At 37.6% G+C, this 20151-nt stretch overlaps 2 protein-coding genes across 3 annotated transcripts; both read left to right on the top strand.

Moving 5' to 3' along the window:
• The first annotated feature begins 379 nt into the window (after nt 1-379).
• LOC143459015 (tetratricopeptide repeat protein 39B-like) lies at nt 380-13632 on the top strand. Of its 2 annotated transcripts, XM_076955960.1 has the most exons (17): nt 380-532; nt 1578-1595; nt 2817-2950; nt 3144-3219; nt 3411-3466; nt 3573-3655; nt 3785-3852; nt 4057-4215; nt 4465-4639; nt 4888-5015; nt 5191-5330; nt 5732-5836; nt 6598-6715; nt 7098-7221; nt 7335-7464; nt 10825-10941; nt 11981-13632. In XM_076955960.1, exons 1-17 carry the CDS (start codon nt 488-490, stop codon nt 12081-12083), a joined length of 1779 nt encoding a protein of 592 aa, XP_076812075.1. In that variant the 5' UTR covers nt 380-487; the 3' UTR covers nt 12084-13632. The 2 variants fall into 2 exon arrangements, with proteins under 2 accessions (XP_076812075.1, XP_076812076.1); XM_076955961.1 differs by lacking the exon at nt 1578-1595.
• A 99-nt stretch (nt 13633-13731) lies between these two features.
• On the top strand, nt 13732-17455 carry LOC143459106 (uncharacterized). Its single transcript, XM_076956083.1, has 6 exons — nt 13732-15028; nt 15113-15267; nt 15643-15786; nt 16033-16230; nt 16367-16541; nt 16758-17455. The coding sequence occupies exons 1-6, from the start codon at nt 14623-14625 to the stop codon at nt 17174-17176; spliced, it is 1497 nt and encodes a 498-aa protein (XP_076812198.1). The 5' UTR covers nt 13732-14622; the 3' UTR covers nt 17177-17455.
• The last annotated feature ends 2696 nt before the right edge of the window (nt 17456-20151 follow it).

Genomic DNA, 20151 nt, shown 5'->3' with positions numbered 1-20151 from the left:
GGCATGAAAGAATTATGTATATTGTGAGATAACAATGCGATCATAGTGATGTCACAGAATCTGACCGCAGAAAGATATTTTAACTTCCTAACTTCGTGGTCTACCTCATCAGCTGATCGATGTCTGCTGCTTACAAAAATGAATCATAGGGTACAGCCGAGCAGACCTTTAAGTTTAAAGTTTACAGCAGCCTACTTACCTCCACCAGAGGAAATTCCTGTTAATTAATTTTTTTCAACATTTTAGGTTAACTGTTGCAGTAGATACGATTTATTTCCGTAGATTAGCTTAAAAATATACTCGTATACAGGCTTATAGGCTAGTTCGGTGCCTGCTACCACCTATACTCAGCCTAATAACTGATTAATTTTTCAGTTCGTGTAGGCCTAAGCATATGAGCTTATAGTTGTTAATTTTATGCAGTAAAGCCAGTTGTATATTAGGTTATATGTATCATTACAGTGTGCTACTTTAAAGCTGTGCCAAGATGGATAACGCTGATAATAATTGTTGGGATGATTCAGATGACGAGGTGTGTATGGAATCCATTAGTAAGATTTGAGTTAACTCAAGCATTGATAATTATGAACCCGAAAAGTGATTTGGTGATTTCATGTTTCCTTGTTGTAAGTTTTGCAATTAAAATTTGCCAAACTTCTAACATTATTTTGTAATTTTTTTTTTTTAAATGTATATATGCGTACACTATATAACATGACTATTACAGTGATCTGAGAATATTAGATTGTAACAAATTCAAAAAAAAATTTGTTAAAGGAAATGCCTTTCTGCTTTTTTGAATTTATCTTGTTCAATGCAAATTTACATTGTTCCTATAGCTGTTAATTTTTGGTACTGTTATTATAGTCATATATTCAAATTATTATATACAGTAATTACATAATAAATCTTTAGGCAACTGTTTAACTAGACTATTGCAAATAATTAGCCTATAGGCTTTTACTATAAATAATTATACACATACATTATATCAATATATGCACTTGAAGCTTGTTAACTTGATTTTTAAAGGACGGACTAGATAATTTTGAGTTATACAAAGTTTCAAGATTACAAGATTTACAAGATTAAATTGCCAGCAAAAAAGTGTTTGACAGAAACATAATATTTGTGATAGTTATATTATATACTACTCAAGTTGTTGGATTTTAATGTCTGTGAAAGGGTGTTAAATCATAAAACTGAAAGTAGATAGTCGACATTTCTACCCTACAGAGCCCTAACAACTAGTTAATGAAGATAACCACAATGGTGTTTGCGTTATAATAAACATTTTTTCACAGAATTTTAAGCAAACTTGTGGACCCCAAAAATTTGATTTAACCGAAACTTCATCTTGAAAACCTTTAAGTTAAACCATAGTTGTTCGCATGCATTTTAAGGTGCTTGATCTGAATTCACAAAATTGCTTCGAGTTATCGGAAACTTTGTTAAAAAAATTGAGTTAATGAGCTTATACTGTATATCCATGCATTAACATACATAATTATAAATTATGTAATATCGTATAAATACTGTAATATGGTGATTTACAAACATACTTAACTGCATTTCAGCGAAAAAAGAAAGAAAAGGTGAAACTAGCATTGTTGTTTGTTTGTTTGCTTGGTGATTTTAAATTAGTTTCATTAATATGGTTGCGTTGTGTCTTGGGTGCAAAAGTTGTTTGAAATATTATGTAGTTTGTACACTGACATTAAACACTGGTAAAAGGATAAACACAAAGGATTGCATGGCAAAGCATTACAAGGTGTACGTAAGTAACGTAACAGCAATGCATTTTTCCATGGCCACTAATCAACAGCATTAAACATTTGCGAGATTGATGTTGTCCCTTTGAAAATTTGACTCGGATTAATTTTTCCGTGATATACGCTAGTACAATCTTTTTTATATTCTTTTAAGCGTAGTATCCAAGACTGACTAATGCTGCGCAGACTGAGTGCTAACGAGCCTATAAAGATATGTGCGCAAAATCTAACTAAAATAATATTTATCAACACGCTTGATTGAAGTGCTTGAGAATTATAACTCAAGGACGTAGTAGTTTTAAAAGTGGAATGGTTAAAGCCAACTGTATTACACACCGTATACATAGATTATTTTCTTGCACACTGCTCATCATTATCAGTTTTTACACACCTACACTTAATCAATCCATTGTAAGCTGTGCTATGTTTGTCTTGCTGGCCGCTGTCTGCTGTTTAGTGTTTATACTGTTTTATAAATAATATTAATTATCACATACGTATCATCATCTTATGTACAAGTTCTACAAGTTTCAAACACAATGTTTTATGTTCGTCAATAAACATTACATGGAATCAAGCTGAATTGATTTTAGCATGCTTTTTTTCTATGTTATATAGAAACTTATATAACATGGTTCATATAACTAACATTTTTTAAATAGCTAACATGAGTTAATTTAGGATTTCTTGGTAGGCTTTTTCTTATGTCATTAGTTTTAATACTTTTATTGCTGGTGTACTTGTAGATACATCAGTGTGCTTATGTAGTAGCTAGTAATTATCTAAAGCACTTCCTTGATTGATATAAAATTTTGATTTTCACCGAAATGAATAGTAGTTGTCACTGTATTACCCTTATTGGTGGTAGATGGTGTTACTAAATTGACACTTCGGTAGTTTGTTATTGAAAATACATCAAAGTGAATGATACAAAATTATACAAAGCTCCATGCTATGTGAACTATGTCTGTACAAATGATTTCAATTTGCTTGGTTATAATTGATTTACATTTCTTTTGTCAATTGATAAGAATGTTGTTGTAGTTTGAAGACGCCTCCAATCAGTTGTCCAGTCTTGACTTGCTTGATTTAGCAAGCGCTATGTCGGAGGTCAATGTTGCCATCAATTTATTTTTCAACAACCAGTTTGTAGATGCCAAGCAGCTCATGAAGGAGAAGTCAGTATATTTTCAACCGGATTTTTTTTGCTATGTAACGCAAAGAGTGAATATGACCTGAAATATATACGTTTTCTTGTTCAAGCTATTAAGTAATTATGCGTTACTTGGGTTAATTTTAAAATCCAGTATGCCACACCCATTATTGCAGTTTTCTGCTAAATTGCATAGTATATATGCATATTGGTTATAGGTCAGCATCAAGTATGTATCATGCACTTGGCTATTCTACTCTACTTGTCATGGAAGCAATCATGACTTTTGAAAGTGTAAGTGTATGTAGCATATAATGCTTTTACTTGATTATGTGAGCTGTTACGCCTGAAAATTGCATGTGGTAATTTTGCCACTCTCAGACCATTTGTTGTCTGCATTATGCATTGGTTTGGTGCGTTAATTTGTGAACGAGCTTGCAAAACTTCTTTATGTGTTTATACTGTACCTGCTTGATCTGTTACAGTGTGATATCAGCATCGCTATGCAAAGCATCAAATCTTCTTTACAAATATGCAATCGGTGAGTTTGGCATATCTGTATTCATGTGCTTTGCAGGGATGTGATATTGCGGCAAATGTATAAATATTTAATTCAAACTTTGAATTATTTTTTATCGGTAAAATAGTTGTCGCCGAAAGCAAAATATTGCAGCAAATATTGGCAAGATGTTCGGGATATCAAATTCCAGTCAAAATGATTTAAGTGAAGGTCGGTGTGATGTTTACCATAAATTTAGATTTATTGCTTTTAAAATAAATTCTGCTGTGTGCATTATATCTGGTTTTGTGTCAGCAGATTACAGCTTAATCAGTTTGTAAATATTTGCATGAAATATAGATGAACTTCATGCTGAACTGATTTTTGCCGAGCTCAACCTGTATAGGGCAGCGCTAACGTTTATACAGGTAGTTGAAGTGAAAATATTTGCTTTTTTTTCCTGTGTTGTTTGATCAACTTTGTCTGACCTTTATTTATGGCTTGAATGTTTGCTGCTTCAGCAGCATTGAGTATGAATTTACAGCAATTACTGCAGGTTTTTCTGGCAACGTAATTTACGCTGTTTTTATTTCTCACAAATCTTCACATTTTGTTCATATTTTTTCCCCTAGGATGAAAATTTGATCAACTTTATCAAAGGTGCGTTGAAGATCCGTCTTTGTTACCAGACTTACAATCATTGTAGCAAGTTGAGTGAGAAAATGGAACAAACGCCGAAGAATTTACATTTTATCGGGGGAGTTTTACTCGGTTGTGGAGCATTTAACATTGTAAGATCTTCATGCGGCCCTAATCCTAGTTTCATTCATCAACTTTTAATGTCCAAGCCGTTACTGTTCCTGATCATATTGATGGCAATGTAAATTTGCGTTCATGTATATACCGGTGTTTATTTTTCCACTTCAACAAATTACCTGCATTACCTTCCAAACCTGAACTTCTACCACTTACTTAAATGTCAAATCAATATTAGACGACACGAACCAGATGAAAATAAACATCATATTGAATCTTTTTAGTCGTTGTCTTTGTTGCCCCCTCGGGTCTTGCTCCTGTTGGAATGGATTGGTTTCACATCCGATAAAATGAAAGGCATGCAGCAATTGAACGAAGGTTACACGAGGTCAAACCTTCGAAGCACCATAATATCCTTGATTATTCTTGGCTACAATCTTTTCATTAGTGTACATTTAGGTAAGTGCAATGGCACATCAATAGGTTATGAACTTATGATACATAAGAAATGTACGTGTTTATTTTTTATATAATGTAATATGTTGTGTAAAAAGCTGTATCTTTTTGAAAGTTTTTTATACAGTAATTTTTAACAACAATGACATACAGACATTGAGTGTTTGCAGCAGTGTAAAGTGAGTATCTTGACAAACAAGAACAAAATTTTTCAGCAAACATTCATAACATGCTTTTTTCCAAATTTCAAGGCACGCACGACGCAAACTTACCTCACTGTGAAAAAATCCTCGGCGAAATGATGTCCAAGTATCCCAACGGAGTGTACTTTCACTTACTCACCGGCAGGCTCTTGCAGCTTCAAGGAGACTTCGAATCTGTAAGTGGCTTGAGGTTAAAAAAGATCACATCACTTGATGCCAATGCTACCAGCACGGTCACTTTGGACAACCTGCAAATTAAAGCATTTCCTTGACTTGTTTCTTCATCATAAATCAATTCACTTTTTTTCCAAGAAAATCCCCCGCTTTTTAGTGTCATTATTTTTTCTTTAGGCGATTATCAGCCTTAAAAAAGCAGCCAAGCTTCAAACCGAATGGAAGCAATTCTCTCATCTGTGCTACTGGGAACTGATGTGGTGCAACGCGTTTCTTTTCAACTGGAAAGAAGCGGCCGAATACGCGGAGATTTTGCGGTAATTAACTATTGTAAGGCTTCATTCTACAACACTCCTACTGATAAAATAACGCGAAGTCGACTCTGTGCAGCAGGACCGCACATTCCCATACATTGCATTAACGCGCGGATGTTGGTGTTCATTATTATCGATGCACAGAGACTGACATTGCATTTGTTAAAACTTAAAGAGACAAGTTGAAAGCGAGTTCTACTGTTTTCCGTGTTATTGACTGAACTGTACTCCCAGTCTCTCATAATATCGTAACTAAACGTTTGAACGTACTGTAGCATTGCCCAATGATACTGGATAGTATGTACGACATGGTTACAAAAACTTACTTATTTCTTATTTGCCGTTTTTTGTGTACCGTTTCATGTTGCTTGTGTTTTTGTACTAAATTTTCTTTTGCCCTACAGAGTTGAAAGCAATTGGTCAAAATGTGTCTACACCTACCTACGAGCCACTTTTCTGTTCATGGACGACCGCAAGAAGTTCGCCGCTGAAATTAAAAAACTAATGAGGTATCATGCTGTGTTTCAGTTTTTAAATAAATCTGCAACGTCTATTTGGAGTTAAATGTATTGATTTCAAAGAAACATGCTCTTGGCGCATTTCAGGGATATGACTTTTCTTTCGCTTTTTTTTCGTGATTTTACTTCATAAGTTTAAACGTTCAGTACAAATACTGAGATAAATCAAACATGTGCGATTGTACGTCATACCATTGGCCGGAAACAAAGTGTTCGTTGACAAACTATTTTTCACAATGCTTGGTATCGATTGAAGGGTTGCTACATCTCTCAATCCCCGCAACAGTGGATATATTTGACGAAAGATTTTGCATTTTTTGCGCAAGCGCAATAAATCAGCCTTTATTCGGGCCAAAGCGCAGTGATTTAACCGTAATGAGCCTGTTTTAAACTCGTGAAAATATAGGCTCGGGAGCTCGGTGGACTGCTGCGGTAATATGGACGCGATTAAACGGCGTGAATATTATTGTATCGTACGATCTTTATCCTCGGACGGTGGAAAGTTTTGGCACGACTTTAATCCGGCGGTGATTCAGATTTTCAAGCATTGTTTATTAATATTTTTGATTTTTTATATTGTATTGCCCAAATTTATTATCATTTTCATATGGCGCATAAAGATTGCTATTTAATCTTTTATATTGCTACGCACAATCAATGAACAAAGCTCGTATTGACCGTAATCTCCAGAAATGACCTTCTTACGGCCTCTATTTTATTTCTATCTCATGACCTGCCGTCTTTGTTTGAAGCGAGGTGAATTCCCTAAAGCAGAAGTTCGCCGGGAAGAGCATTCCCACCGAGAAGTTCATCGCCCGAAAAGCGCGCAAGTACCTTGAACAAGGGGAGTATCTCGTCCTACCTGCTCATGTAAGTCCAGCTAAACAATAAACTGATCGTGCCCTAGTTCGTCGATAGTTTTCTTCTTGTCCTACCACCGACTGACAATCAAAAACAGCAATTTTTACGCATCAGAAAAAGCCCCTGAATATGCACATCAGCATCCCGTTGTCTGTGTATGGGCCACTTGCTATGATTTATACGGTTAAAACTGCGGCGATAGAGCGATGTTGTGTTCAGTTTCTGTGAACAAACTTAAAGTTGCTGATACAGTGGGCTAGGTCCCAGATCTGCTGAATACATCGGCGGTCATGGTCCTTTAAGTTTATATCCAGTAGCTATAAATTGCTAGTAGCTGGCCAAATGTAGGACATTGCATTGCAGTCGTCATTTACCCTTTCATTGGTCGCAGGAGATGATGTATGCTTGGAACGGGTTGCTCATGTTGAAGGGGAATTCCCAATTGCGAAAACAGCATCTTGACATATTCGTCGCGGAACAGGAGAGTTTAGAGACGCGGAAAGCTTCTGAAAACGGTAAATTGCTTTAAATTGACTCTGGTTCTGTCGTACTTACGTATTATTTTCCCCTCTCTCTTGATGGTATTGACTGGTGCATAAGGTAGACCCTCATAATGTTGTATGTGCAGCGACTTCTAACCGCAAGGTGGCGTGCTACTACGACGACTATTGCCTTCTTCAGTTGCTCAAGGGCGCCTGCTTGCGGCATAACAACGAGCTCCTTCAGGCCGAACTTTGTTATACGGACATCAGAGAGAAGTGAGTGGCTTTGTTGATGTGTTATGCGGCGCTATGCCGAAACCTTTAACATAGCTTATTGACACTTTTTCGTTTTCAAGCCGCTTTGTTTTGATGGTATTCAGCCGTTTGTCGTAAACTTGTTTTCTTATTTGGACTGGTCGTACTTTGACCGATAGTTGTGTTAAACAGAGCTTAAGCAATTCAGCTAGAAATTAATTTTGATAACTGTGAACGCATCACTCAATCCCTTGCTTTGTTAGCAAGGCCGTTTTTCTTACGGTTATTGTGGTTCTGTATATGCATATAACTATACGCTGGTGTATTGTAACCATAGACACCTTAAATAGAAGGACTAGTAACTCGCACTCTCGGGTTACGGAACTTGGGTCCCAATCACAGATACTAGTGCGCCGTCACAGATTCTCAGGTGTGCCGCGAATCTTTTGAATTTTGGAAAAGAACTGTATAAATATTTAAAATAAGGCATGCAGACAAGCATATGTGACTTTAAAGCTTTCTAACTGCTTCAATAGCTGATAAATAAGCACATGTGACGATGAAACCAATTATAGGCTATGGCAATGCCGATAGAGTAGGGTAATTTTTTAAAGCAACTTTTCTTTTTTTCTATTTCATAATCGGAACAAAGTTTTTTCAGGGGTCTCTGTTAATAACACACAATGCCTAAGAAATGTAATGTATATGGTTGTCGAGGCAATTACAGGGAGGAACCGTACTCTAAAGTGGTATCATTTCCAACTGATGAAGTAGAACGAAACCGCTGGATTGATGCCATGCCAAATGAACGTTCTAGTTTGCTACAGCTTAAGCAGATCTATGCTTGTGCTAATCATTTTGACTGTAAATGGATTTCAGTTAAAGGTGGAAAAAGACCAAGCCAACCACCGTCCATTTTCCCTGGAGTTTTAAAGTCATGCTTAAAGCAGGTCTCCTCAGCACCCAGAACTAGGCCTAGAACTGCTTCAGCAGAGGCGAGAGCTGAAAAGGAACGATTCCGTACTGAAGGCCTGGATAAGATAGCTGACTTTTCTTCTTTTTGTAATGAAATCAAGCAGCATTTCTCAAAGGATCATCTTTTTTTTTGTGATAGTGATGACATTTACATTTCTAAAACTGATGCAAAAGGACGTTCTGTTATTCAATTTCTTCATTTTCAACGCGTTCAATCGTCATTTGGATTTTTGCATCTTAAATGTGTTGAGAAAAATGGAAAGGACATACCTAAAACATATTTTTTCAAAGCTGGTTGTCTGCAAAAGAATAGCCTTCTTAGTAAGTGGTCACAGTTAGGCAAAATTCTGTCATGCATTACTGAGTATGAGTTCAAAGATACAGACTGCTGCTGTACTTACTGCTCACTCCTCCAGAAGGTCGACGTTTTGACAAAAATCTTTATATTCTTGCTGCCGAACTTCATAACATTTCTCCAGCTGCATATAAAATGATACGAAAGTCCGGTTCAATTGTTTTACCGAGAGTGGAACTGTTGAAAAAACTACTCTCCTGTAGTTTCCATGATGAAAACTTAGAGCAACTTTTCCAAAAGCTTCAACCTCAGCAGTGTCTTATCAACATTCTTTTTGATGAAGTAAAGCTCACAGAAACACTTAGGTACTCAGGTGGTCGTGTTGTTGGTTATGCGCAAAATGGTTCTGGTGATACCGAAGTTCTTGCAACACATGCTTTGGTGATTGAAGTTGTCTGCCATTTTGGTGGCCCTAGATATATACTACGCATTTACCCTGTTGCAAAACTTAATTCAGATCAACCCAAAGAAAATTCTATTGGAAGCTCTAGTAGCGGTAAAAAATGCTGGTGGTAGTATAATTTCTTGTGTAGGTGATAATTGCAATACAAATGTTGCAGTTTATGGTAAATTACATGGCCCTGGTAAAGTCTTTATTGACGCTATAAATTCTTATGCTTTCCTTGTTTTTGACTACGTTCATTCTTTTAAAAATATAAGAAATAACTGGATAACGGTGCATGATAAGGAACTTTCTTTCACAAAAGATGGAAACACATATATTGCACGATGGAAGGACATAGAAGCACTGTACAATGAAGATCGGAAAAACAGCATCCGTCTTACCAAGATCACATACACAGCTGTGTACCCAAAATCTTTGCAGAGACAAAGCGTGCCTTTTGTATGCCAGATCTTCAATGACAAGACAGTTGCTGCTCTTTCAACTCTAAAGGATAAACTTGGCATTAACGAGGGCACCATCATTTTTGTCAAACTCATCACTGATTGGTTTCACATGATGAATGTGAAAGATCGATATTCTGGTATTAACATGCGTGATGAGTGTCGTCAACCATGGACCAAGAACTGCACTAGTTTCAAGAAACTTAATGAAACTTGTGACATTATATCCTCTTGTGCATGGTCATGGTCATGCATGGTCATGCAAGAAAGACAACTCGGCTGTTTGAGAAGAAAAGAAAAACTCTCTACTAAAAACTGAACAAGTATCTTTAGTATGCCAACAAGTATTTTGATTACTCATTTCTACAAATTTCATTGTTGTTTGTTGTTGTTTTTCATAGTTGTTTCACAAATTTCATTGTTGTTTGTTGTTGTTTTTCATTGTTGTTTCACAAATTTCATTGTTCGTGTTGAAATATTCAGGCTAAACTGTCCATGAATACATTTTAATTCAGTCACAGGGGAACATACTGTGTGTTTCAGTTGTTTAAGTGGGAAAATATGCAATATTTTGAGTGATTTTGGACTATTTTTTCGTGATTTGACCTTTAGATGACCTTCAGATGACCTTGTAGAAGGTTAAAAGTATGAAAAAGTAATTCCTCACCCTTCAAAACCCCCCAAGAGACACCAGAATGAAGGTTTTACCATGTATTTGACACAAATTATGATGGGACCCAAGTTCCAGATACCGAGCATAGAAGTTACCAGTCCTTCTATTTAAGGTGTCTATGATTGTAACATAAAATTAATGATAGATATCTTTATAAAGGCCTGTATTTTTACACCAATCACAGAATGTTGTCATCAACGTAGCAAGATCAAAACCACCAAAATAGTTTCATCAACAAAACAACTTCACGTATCTTTGCTTTGTTATAGTTCATTCAATAGATTGTGGGTTTCATCGTAAATTTTTTTTAATCCTTCGATGAAATGTATGTATATGGGCGCCAACACAAAGCATAACTATCACAAATGGATTCACCAGTAGTTAGTCAATTCAACCCATGGACGATTAAACCCAAGACAATTCAACCAACGGACATTGCTTGGGCCTCATGGGTTTATTCGTCCGTAGGTTGAATTGGACTCTAACCAGGTTCACGGTCAAATAACTTAATTTTCCAAACTTCTCATTCCAGCTACAAGGGGATCAGCAAAGATCATTATCTTGCTCCTGCCGCTCTTTCGGACCTCGCTTGGATGTGGGTGGAAGAAGGGAAGCACCAGGAAGCCGGAAACCTCCTCAAATATGTCCGGTAAGCTTCGTTCCGTAAACTCTCGCAATTAATGGCCCACGTATGTTTATTGCGCGAGAATGCCACAAGCATTTTGAAGCTTTTTACAGTCCACTTTTGTCCCAATGTTCGGCTAAAATCGAAATTTGAGCCATTGTCAAATCGATCTTCTTATGTTTCCGGATGGTGTCGCTATAGTGATAAGAATTTGTTGAATTGAATGGAGTTTTCGTAAACTTCGCCATCGTGTGACTTCAAGCGTTCTCTATTTACAAGCTTTCTACTAACATAATACCCAGTTACCCAGTTTCAATAACGGCTCCTATTCGACGTGGTTTTATGAGGGAATTGATGCGCCGTTTCGATTGTGTGCAAATCGTTAAAAGTTATTAACTTATTACATTTAAGAACAGTCTGCGCAAACAGTCCTGTGGTCGAATGCGATGGTCCCTGATGGAGAAAATTGATTTTTAAATCTGAATCGGTCTGCTAGATATTCGCAGAATTGGAGGAAATTTATCGACAAGTAAAAACCACCACTGCGTTACCGCGCAACATACGTTGTCCTTTTCAGTCTAGTTTGGTCAACCTTGCAAACGCAGGTAGGCGACGTTTAAAATGAAACATTACGACAACACATTGGCGATGGCGCAACTTTGAACAGAGGCTGCCGTAACTGCCGTTGTGTGAGATGCAAATTTTCCCCATGCGCAGTAAACAAGCCTGTTCATTAAAATCACATTTTTTTTTGTCATTTCATTTTCGTTTTGGCTTTTTGCCAAAACTGCCACTTGATTTTGCTGTAACCACTTCACAATGTGTTTCAAAAAACAATGCGGTCGCAAAACAATTGATACTAGCCTATTTTTAACTTCACATTTGCTTAACTTCAGCGGGTATTTCCATTCACACACTCAAATTTTTCCTCTTCTATCCGCTCATAGAACTACAGACCGTGCGACCCATTGTACGGAATAGAAAAGAACAAATACGTCATGTGTTGAAAGTTTTTTCCAAGATACCACTCTCCTATTATAAGCTGTTGTATTTTTTTTTTCAGTAAAACTTACTCCCATTATTCATTGGAATCCAGGATCCATTTTCGTATGCACGCGGCCCAGGCTGTGATTGATTCAAACACGTCTTCAAGTACTTCTAAGTAAAGATATGCATTTTCTTCTTAGAGAGGCTTTTGCGTTTGTAGTGACCACTTTTAGGTACTTTTCTGGATTCGTTTTATTTTTTTCGTCTTACTTATTTATTATAAATGCATTAGTATGTGTGTTAGAATTTTATTATTTTCATGTTTATGATTTTTCTTGCGTTATTCAATGAAGTATTTTTTGTCAATTGCTTTCTGTCATAATGACGTCATTGTGACGAAATACAGTTAATTCCTGCTTTTATTTTTATAAGTACTGAATGATTATTATTACAGATTTAAGCTGTCGTAGAGAAAATTTTTTCTCGTTTGCAGAAGTTGCAATGTTTTATGAACTATTTTGTGATGTTTGCATGATTTCAATTAAAGCCTAGATATCACCAACGCGCCATACTTCCAAATAAAGCCAAGTCTAATTTCCAAAAATACCCATAAAATTGTCAACATTGTCATATTCTCTGCTGTATCCCAACACCTCAGCATTACGTACGCGAGTTTATTCACCAAGCATCGTAGAAGGATTAATAATAATTAATCGCTTACAGCCAAAGAGCAAATGGAATCCTAATGCCCTGATGCATATGTCTATGAATCAGGATTAAGCTTCGTTTTACTGATTAATTATTATGCTTGAGTTGCAAGGGGGAAACATTTGACCTATAGTTACCTCTGCATCACGTAACGTGACGTTGTGTTCGCACAACCAAATGCGTTGTCATTTGATAAATTATTGCCGAGTCAGCACTAAACCAGTATCCTGTTACAGATCCAGTCAACTTTTTACGCGTTGTTGCTGTCCATGCAATCGCGTACCACACTGGTTCCAAACCTACTTGCATTGGGTTCCTATATTGATTACCTAGTTTTACCAATTTTGCGTGTTTTGTTGATTTATCATTCTGTAGCGTGTAGATGAATATTGCCCTATAAAGCTAGATTTGTTGTCTAATTCGAAACTTATCAGTAGACGGATATTTCTTTCATGAGCTCCACTGGGCTTTGAACGTATAATCCGCCACACTAATTATGAACCACTAAGCATGGACCACTGTAGCTTCGGTCAGATTTTGAACGATTTTTCGATTTGTGTGTTTTCAACCTTGCCTTCTGTTGGTACAATCCTGTATTATACTGTATGAGTTAGCTTTACATTGGTCGTATTTATTGCATTTGTACGACAATCCCTTGGCTATCTGAAGCGTCTGTTTAGCTGCATATAAATATGGTGAAAATTTTGGAAAATTTATTGCTTTTTCCGCACTGAAGCATAGTCATGGTATGCTAGTTTGTGTTCTCTGTGGGGTATTTTGATGTGATAGCTTTTTTGTTTAGGCAATTCTCCCCACACTGGTTCTGTTTCGATCTGAAGGCGTTTCCGCGTAGGTTCTGTTATTATTTGTTTTATCAATTGTTATTCAATTATTACGTTATGTAATTAATTTTGAATGGTGTGGTGTCATATTTTAAACGAGTAATATTTGCACTATATAATGGTTTAAGCGATCACTCGCAATGCTTAACAGTGTTGTAATAAAAAAAATTTCTCCGCTTGCGATTGTGACGACACTATCACCGCCATTGTTCAGATATTGACCAGTCGTCACGGGAACAATCAAATCGAAACATGTTCTTAGTTTGCTCAAGTCCGACGTTGATTGCTTATACCCAGGTTATTTGACGCCTGCGACAAGGGAATTTCAGCAAAGCGGGAAGTCAGCGCTAAGTTTGAGAAAGCGAGTTCACTTTGTTTACCCATTTACCATTAGAAATTTAATGTTACCGCCTCTATATTCAAGATTAGCAGAAGAAATAAGTTTAAACTCAGCCGTTCACGTAGTTTAGAACGCTTCACGCGGTCGCATTATGTCATAGAAGCCCACTATTGTGACGTTAGAATGCTGGTATTATGACGGCAAAGAAAATTACAATCATATGTTCCATTAAGTCATCTGGTTCAAGCAGTTCGACAGGAGTTTGCCATCGCGGTAGGCAGCAGTCAAATATCCGCATGAACTCTAATTCTAATCTATGGCGCAAAGTCCACAAATTTGGCGAAATCAACTTGTTGAGTTCAGCAAACATATTTCATAATGAGTGTTTAGTCAAAGTCGCTTAAAAGTCCATGATTTTATGGGACAATCTTTGTTCTGCTTGCATTGAATCAATGTCTTACGTGAAGGAGGAAGTCCTCTGAATGTTATTTGTGATGAAATAAAATCGCCGTTTGTGACGCAATATAAGGAAGTAAAGCGGTTTCGCAAAAAAGCCTAAGCCATTGCGACTGATTCATATTACATTACATACAGTCAATAGTTGGTCTTGTTCAGAGGCATAGTTTTGTTGGGCAATTAACCATAGAAAAAGTGTCGTCATTTATTGAAAAGGCAAGCGGGGATGAATAATTAATGATGGGCTTTAGGATAAATATTTTCCGCGTTGCTTTATAGAAATTTTAGGATAAATATTCCTGCAATTACTCAGGCCAAAGTGAACTGAACATATTTTTACATGTCGTAGAACATCTTCGAGTCAGACCAACTATGCAGCACCATATACCTGTTCAGCAGCAATTAGTTTGGCAGCCGGAAGTTGTAGCCCCATCGGAGAGTTACTTTAATGCGATCCAGCCCCCCGGGGTCCTTATACAACAGACTTTGGCCCCCGAAAATTTGATCGGAGTTCCCGTTTATATAAAGGACGGTTTCATTGTGCATGGCCTACCCCAGCAAGAGTATCCCCAAGTGATGCAACCCCCTCTGCAATACGTCACCCTGCAACCCCCGCCTATAGGGGGCAGCTTAAATATGAATGACGTCAACAACGCCCTCCCCACTCGACCTATTCTGGTACCGAGGCGTCCCACGATCGGGGTGCGATTTCCGGCGGAAAGGAGTTTACGGGGGAGCTCGGTTGCCACGCGGAGGCCGAGTGCGGAATTTGTCGCCGGTGAGTGAAGTTTCTGGAAATAGCTCCAGTGTAGGTCGGTCAGCTTATTCTATTGTGATAGATAACTCTTATCTGAATACACAGAAACACCGATTAAGAAACCATCGATAACGAGCGAATACGTCAACACGGCGATAACGCCGCTTAATCTGGCGGAAAAACAAACCGCCATTGTTGAGATTTTGGAATCTTATTTTTCCGATGAAAATCTGTCGAAAAATCCCTATTTGTTGAAACAGGTAAATTTCAACACTGTATTATGTGTGCATTTGGTTTCATCTTTTATAGCAATCACGTCATCCAAATACAATTTATCGATAATTTATTTACATTAGGTGGCCGAGAGTCAATAAACTGGCCGCGTTACTTTTTTTTTACTGCTGCCATAAATGCTCTCGCAACGAGTCAAACCCGAACGAAATAAAGGAAAAGTTTTGGCGTGGATGCTTTTGTTTATCGATTTTGTAAGGTTGTGACACGCGGTTGAGTTCATTAATTATTGACAACACACCCTGACTTCACTCGGTATTTTAATGAGCGGTTTAACATACGTGCTAATAACAAGGCCCTAGTGAATTATGCTTCGTCAGTTTGTCACGAGGCTGATTACGTAGGTCACTCAGCGTGAAGACGGTTACGTCAGTCTTAAGAGAGTTGCTTCCATCAAGCGGCTAAGATGTTTGACGAAAGATGAACACATGGTGGCGCAATGTGTTCGGAAATCTACAAAACTCAAGTTGAGTCCAGATGGCACAATGGTGAGTTAAAAACTGGCTTTCAGTTATGTTTTAGTTTCCTTGTTAGTGCCGTAAATACCCCAGTTTGTTTGGTGTATCGCCACATGTACAAAAACTTACCAGTACAAGATTAAGTTTACTCTTCATGCACAATTAAGTTTCCAAGAGAATGTTTTGTAGTGATATTTGGTTCTTTGTCAGCGTCAATATATGATGTAAAATATTAACCGTTGTAGCCTAAAAACGTAAACTGCATTATGTCCGTAGATACGCAGGACAGTTCCTCTTCCTACGTCCATGGACGCTCCTCGCTTCATACGAACCGTCATCGCCATCAACCTGCCCTTAGAAACGCCAACCATCGAATCTGTTACGTCACTATTTGTGTCATACGGCGATTTGACGCAAGTCCGTGTTTTGAAGCCGGGGAAAAAGGTTCCGGCTTATCTAAAGGAATATCAAGCGGTTAGTGATTGTATGCAAAGTGTTCGTGTGTCGTTTAATTTGCAATCAGTTGCAGTGCTGTGAATTCAGTTTAGAAATTGTGCTTCAACATCACGTTTGGCTTCGTAAAATTTGTCTTTTTTCGATGTCAATGTAGTGGGTCCCTGACTTGGGACAGAACTACTGCGCGTTGGTCGAATTCGAGAACCAGGACGAGGCACAGCGCGCGTGCAGGGAGATAAACATGAAGAACAGGACGAATGAAAGCTTGAGGGTCGCTCTGTTGAAGCCGGGAGCTCGTCTAAGAAGAACCTTATATAGAAAATACAAAGGTATTAGTGCTCCCGGTTTTTGGCGCACCTTGCTATCTGATTGACTTGAATCTCTGCGAAATTATCTAACAGTAAATGCGACTTATAACTTGTATTGCCGCATTTTCCACATTTCTTCGTACGAATACAATTATACATGATTCCTGTTAAAGTGGTGTTGAGGCGGAATAGTTGACTTGGAAACTTTCGCGAAAGTTTACTTTTTAATTGTTTTAGGCCATGATGAAACCAGCGACACACCTGCGCACTTGGAAGTTTTGTGTGGCGTAAATATGGCGTCACCACCAGAACAGACAAGAGATTACGACGCAAGCGGTTCAGCCTCGGATTCCGATGGTCCGGTGTCTGCAGAGAAATGCAAACTGCGGCCGACGCATACGGCTTGGGACAGCGGCTACAGCCATTCAAGTGGCGACGAAAAGAAACTTTTAATGTCGAGGCAATCCCTAGTTAAAGCACCAAAGCGAACGAGTCAGCCTCAAACGCAGCAAGATTTTTCTGACAGCAACGATGGTTGCGGTTTGCGTGCCCCACAGAATTCTTTTCTTCAGTTTGGAGTAATTCGACAACCGATAGGACCAAAAGACAACAGCATAAAAGGATTTTTTCCGGGATTTCGAAAACATATGCGCTAATGCTGTGTTGGGCTTGATAAGAGTTTCAACTCAGTATCTGCATTGCCTATGATAATTTAATCAGAAATGCAATAAACGCAGCGAAGTGTCTTAAAACTTGATAACTGTGTAATTTATTGCTATTTTAATTAGGTTTTTCATTTAGCTAACAAAGACAATTCCTGGGACTGACTTTAAGCGAACGCGGGCGATTCAATTGTTTGTGCGCACGTAGCTCCTCTTCTTTTCCATTAAAGAGAAACTAATCATTCGTAGCTAGTTTGCTACAAAGTAGACTTATTAGCTTGTTCAGAATTTTGATGGTTAATTTAGTCCTAAGGTCCGTTCGGACGTGTAGGCGTAGCCTATAGTTTTGGGTTAAACTTTAGGTTATGTTACTCATCAATTTTCTTCTTCTGGCTTGTTTTCCCCCCCTATGAGTTCACCAGATACCGTTGATGTTCCTATCCTTCCAAAACGCTTGATTTTTGTCAGTTATTCTCCTGCACTCACACCACTAATATGCGCCGCTGATATCGCCCACTCATATCTTCGTCCACCCAGTTTATCCATCTTTTGTTTTCCCACGACCAGGTATTGGACCATTCTACTTAAATATTCCGTATCTTCACTTCTCCAAATCTTTTGTAATTTGTTTAGGTTTTTACTGCCGGATGCTTTTCCGCCATCTCTTTTATTTCATACGAGCTTGGGACCGATAATTTTCGTTTCCTCGTCCATGCATTAAGAACTTCGGAGTTTATTCCAATGCGGAGTTGACATCCTGACTTCTTTTAAATGTTTAAATGAGACATTTAATTTATTAAACATCTATGTATTTTTAAACTAAAAACTCACCTCATGTTTATAAAGTGTCTATGTTTAAAAAAGGCAGTGTTTTGGAGAAATCCCCTTTACAAGTACCACTTGAAATATTTAATTCTGAAAATAAAAATTAGGCTAAAGCAGTCGTAACAACCAATCCATAAAATCTTCAAATAAATTAAAGCTGGTTATTATATGTCGGCAGATCAAACTGTAGTAACTTAACAGATTAAAAAATTATCTTCTATTGTTCACTTTTAGGCGTTCACAATTGACACGTAGGCTGTTTTTTTGTGTTTTGTTCATTGCTGTTACGGTTAGCCTGTTACATTGTTTATTATCTTAGACTGGCAACAACCACAAGTATACCCTTGTTATGTTTTGAAACGAGAAATAAGTCTGTGAACGGTTTAAGGTTAAAGTTTTTAGGCATTGAAGGTTGTATAGAGGAAGAAAGTATGACAGACCCAGCTACTGATGTGGCAGCTGTTTTTGCGCTGCAAGAAATATGGAAAAAAACAAAGTTTCAAAACAAAAGGGAAAGCGAGTTCGTCTTAAATGAAATACAAAAACGACTGCCATTGATTGTTAAAACAGACTCAGAGGGAATTGCTTTGAACACAAGATTTGCTTCTCTTGCCAACACCATTACATCCCAAAAGAACTTCCAAGATATGACGAAAATAGCCTGGAGAATGGCAAAGTCAAAGAGCGGCCAACCTCAGTATAAGTTGTCTTTGCTTATAGTTGCCATGGCAGCGATGATAACGCACCTGCGTGAAAAACATTTTAAAAACTGCGAATCCTGGTTTTCTGGGGTTTTTGCTTGGCTTGGCCACCAACTGACTATCGGTGGGAAAGGGGTGACCGGGGATGGGGAGGGCAACGTCATTGAACGACTAAACAGCTTCTTCCAAACACCATATTTGCATGACTTTGACTAAATTTGTTGACATGGTTGTTGACAATTGTAAATATAATAGCCTACTTTAATTCGTATCTGTGTTTCCAATCTAGTAGGCCTAGCCTACTCAAGTTACTTTAAACTTTTGCTCAAAACACAAAGAAAACAAGTAAATAATGTTATGCAACACGCAGTTGATACTACTCAATGCGAATTTCATGTCGTATCTTGCATGCGACGTTGTCTACGTACTGTGATATTATATCAATAAGTTGAGTGTGTGAGATTCGAAACGTTATAAACTAAAAATGAGGCTATTTGTACAGTAAAGAAATTTGCTTGTTACTCATCAGAGTGAAATCTTAACAATCCACTGCCAAGAGCGCTTGTAATTTTAAAATGAATTGAAGATTGTCGATGATTTCCATTGTTAAATATAATTGATCGGAAAAGTGTTGCCACTTAAACAAGATGGCGGCCGTAACTCAGAAAGCACGTAGGCCTATTGGAACAGATCATTTTGTGCTGCTATCATCATTCACAGCTGAAAGGCTTTGATACTTGGAAAAGACATTAAGGCTGTAAGAGAGAAGTAATTGGAGGCTTAAAAACTTTCTATGATGTTGTTTAGGCTATGACAAATCAAAGTTCGTTTGTGTATTACTTGTATGCAGTATTACACAACAAACACATCTGTCATAATGACCGCGTATGCTGGCGGTAATTGTTACAATATGAGCGAGGACGATTGATGGTTGATAACTTGCTTTGCTTCTGCTTCGATGATATGAGTTCTCATTCCTCAAACTGCGTTACTATGCTGTTAGTTGCTTGATTCTGTCTATACAAATTACTAAATTATAAATTTCCCATTTTTATTTATTCTCAGACACGAATGCTTTCACCTTCGGGCAAAGCTTAATAAATGTTACATTACATTTTTAAACAATACAACAGTATATATATGGCACACCAGTTCAAGCAAGGTAATTTGTCTGACGTCATTAAGGAGAATTCAAGTCCGGTCAACAACTGAATTGCAAGATCCCAAAATAATATTTCAGCATTTGGAATACAACTCATGACTCGTGACGTAACCGTCACAAGGCTTCTATGCATATACTTGTTTAACTTAGCCAGCTATCTCACTTGTTAAGTAAAATAAAAGCATATTCCTTTCGCGAAAGATCTCTGCGTCGATCCAGCTTAAAAGTAATGCTGCAAAAGGACAACATTAATTTACGGAATAAAAGGCCTGAGGATTTAA

Source organism: Clavelina lepadiformis, chromosome 5 (assembly GCF_947623445.1).
Source record: "Clavelina lepadiformis chromosome 5, kaClaLepa1.1, whole genome shotgun sequence".
Taxonomy (NCBI): domain Eukaryota; kingdom Metazoa; phylum Chordata; class Ascidiacea; order Aplousobranchia; family Clavelinidae; genus Clavelina; species Clavelina lepadiformis.
Note: the sequence above shows the minus strand (reverse complement) of the source record. Positions and strands in the feature narration are given on the sequence as shown.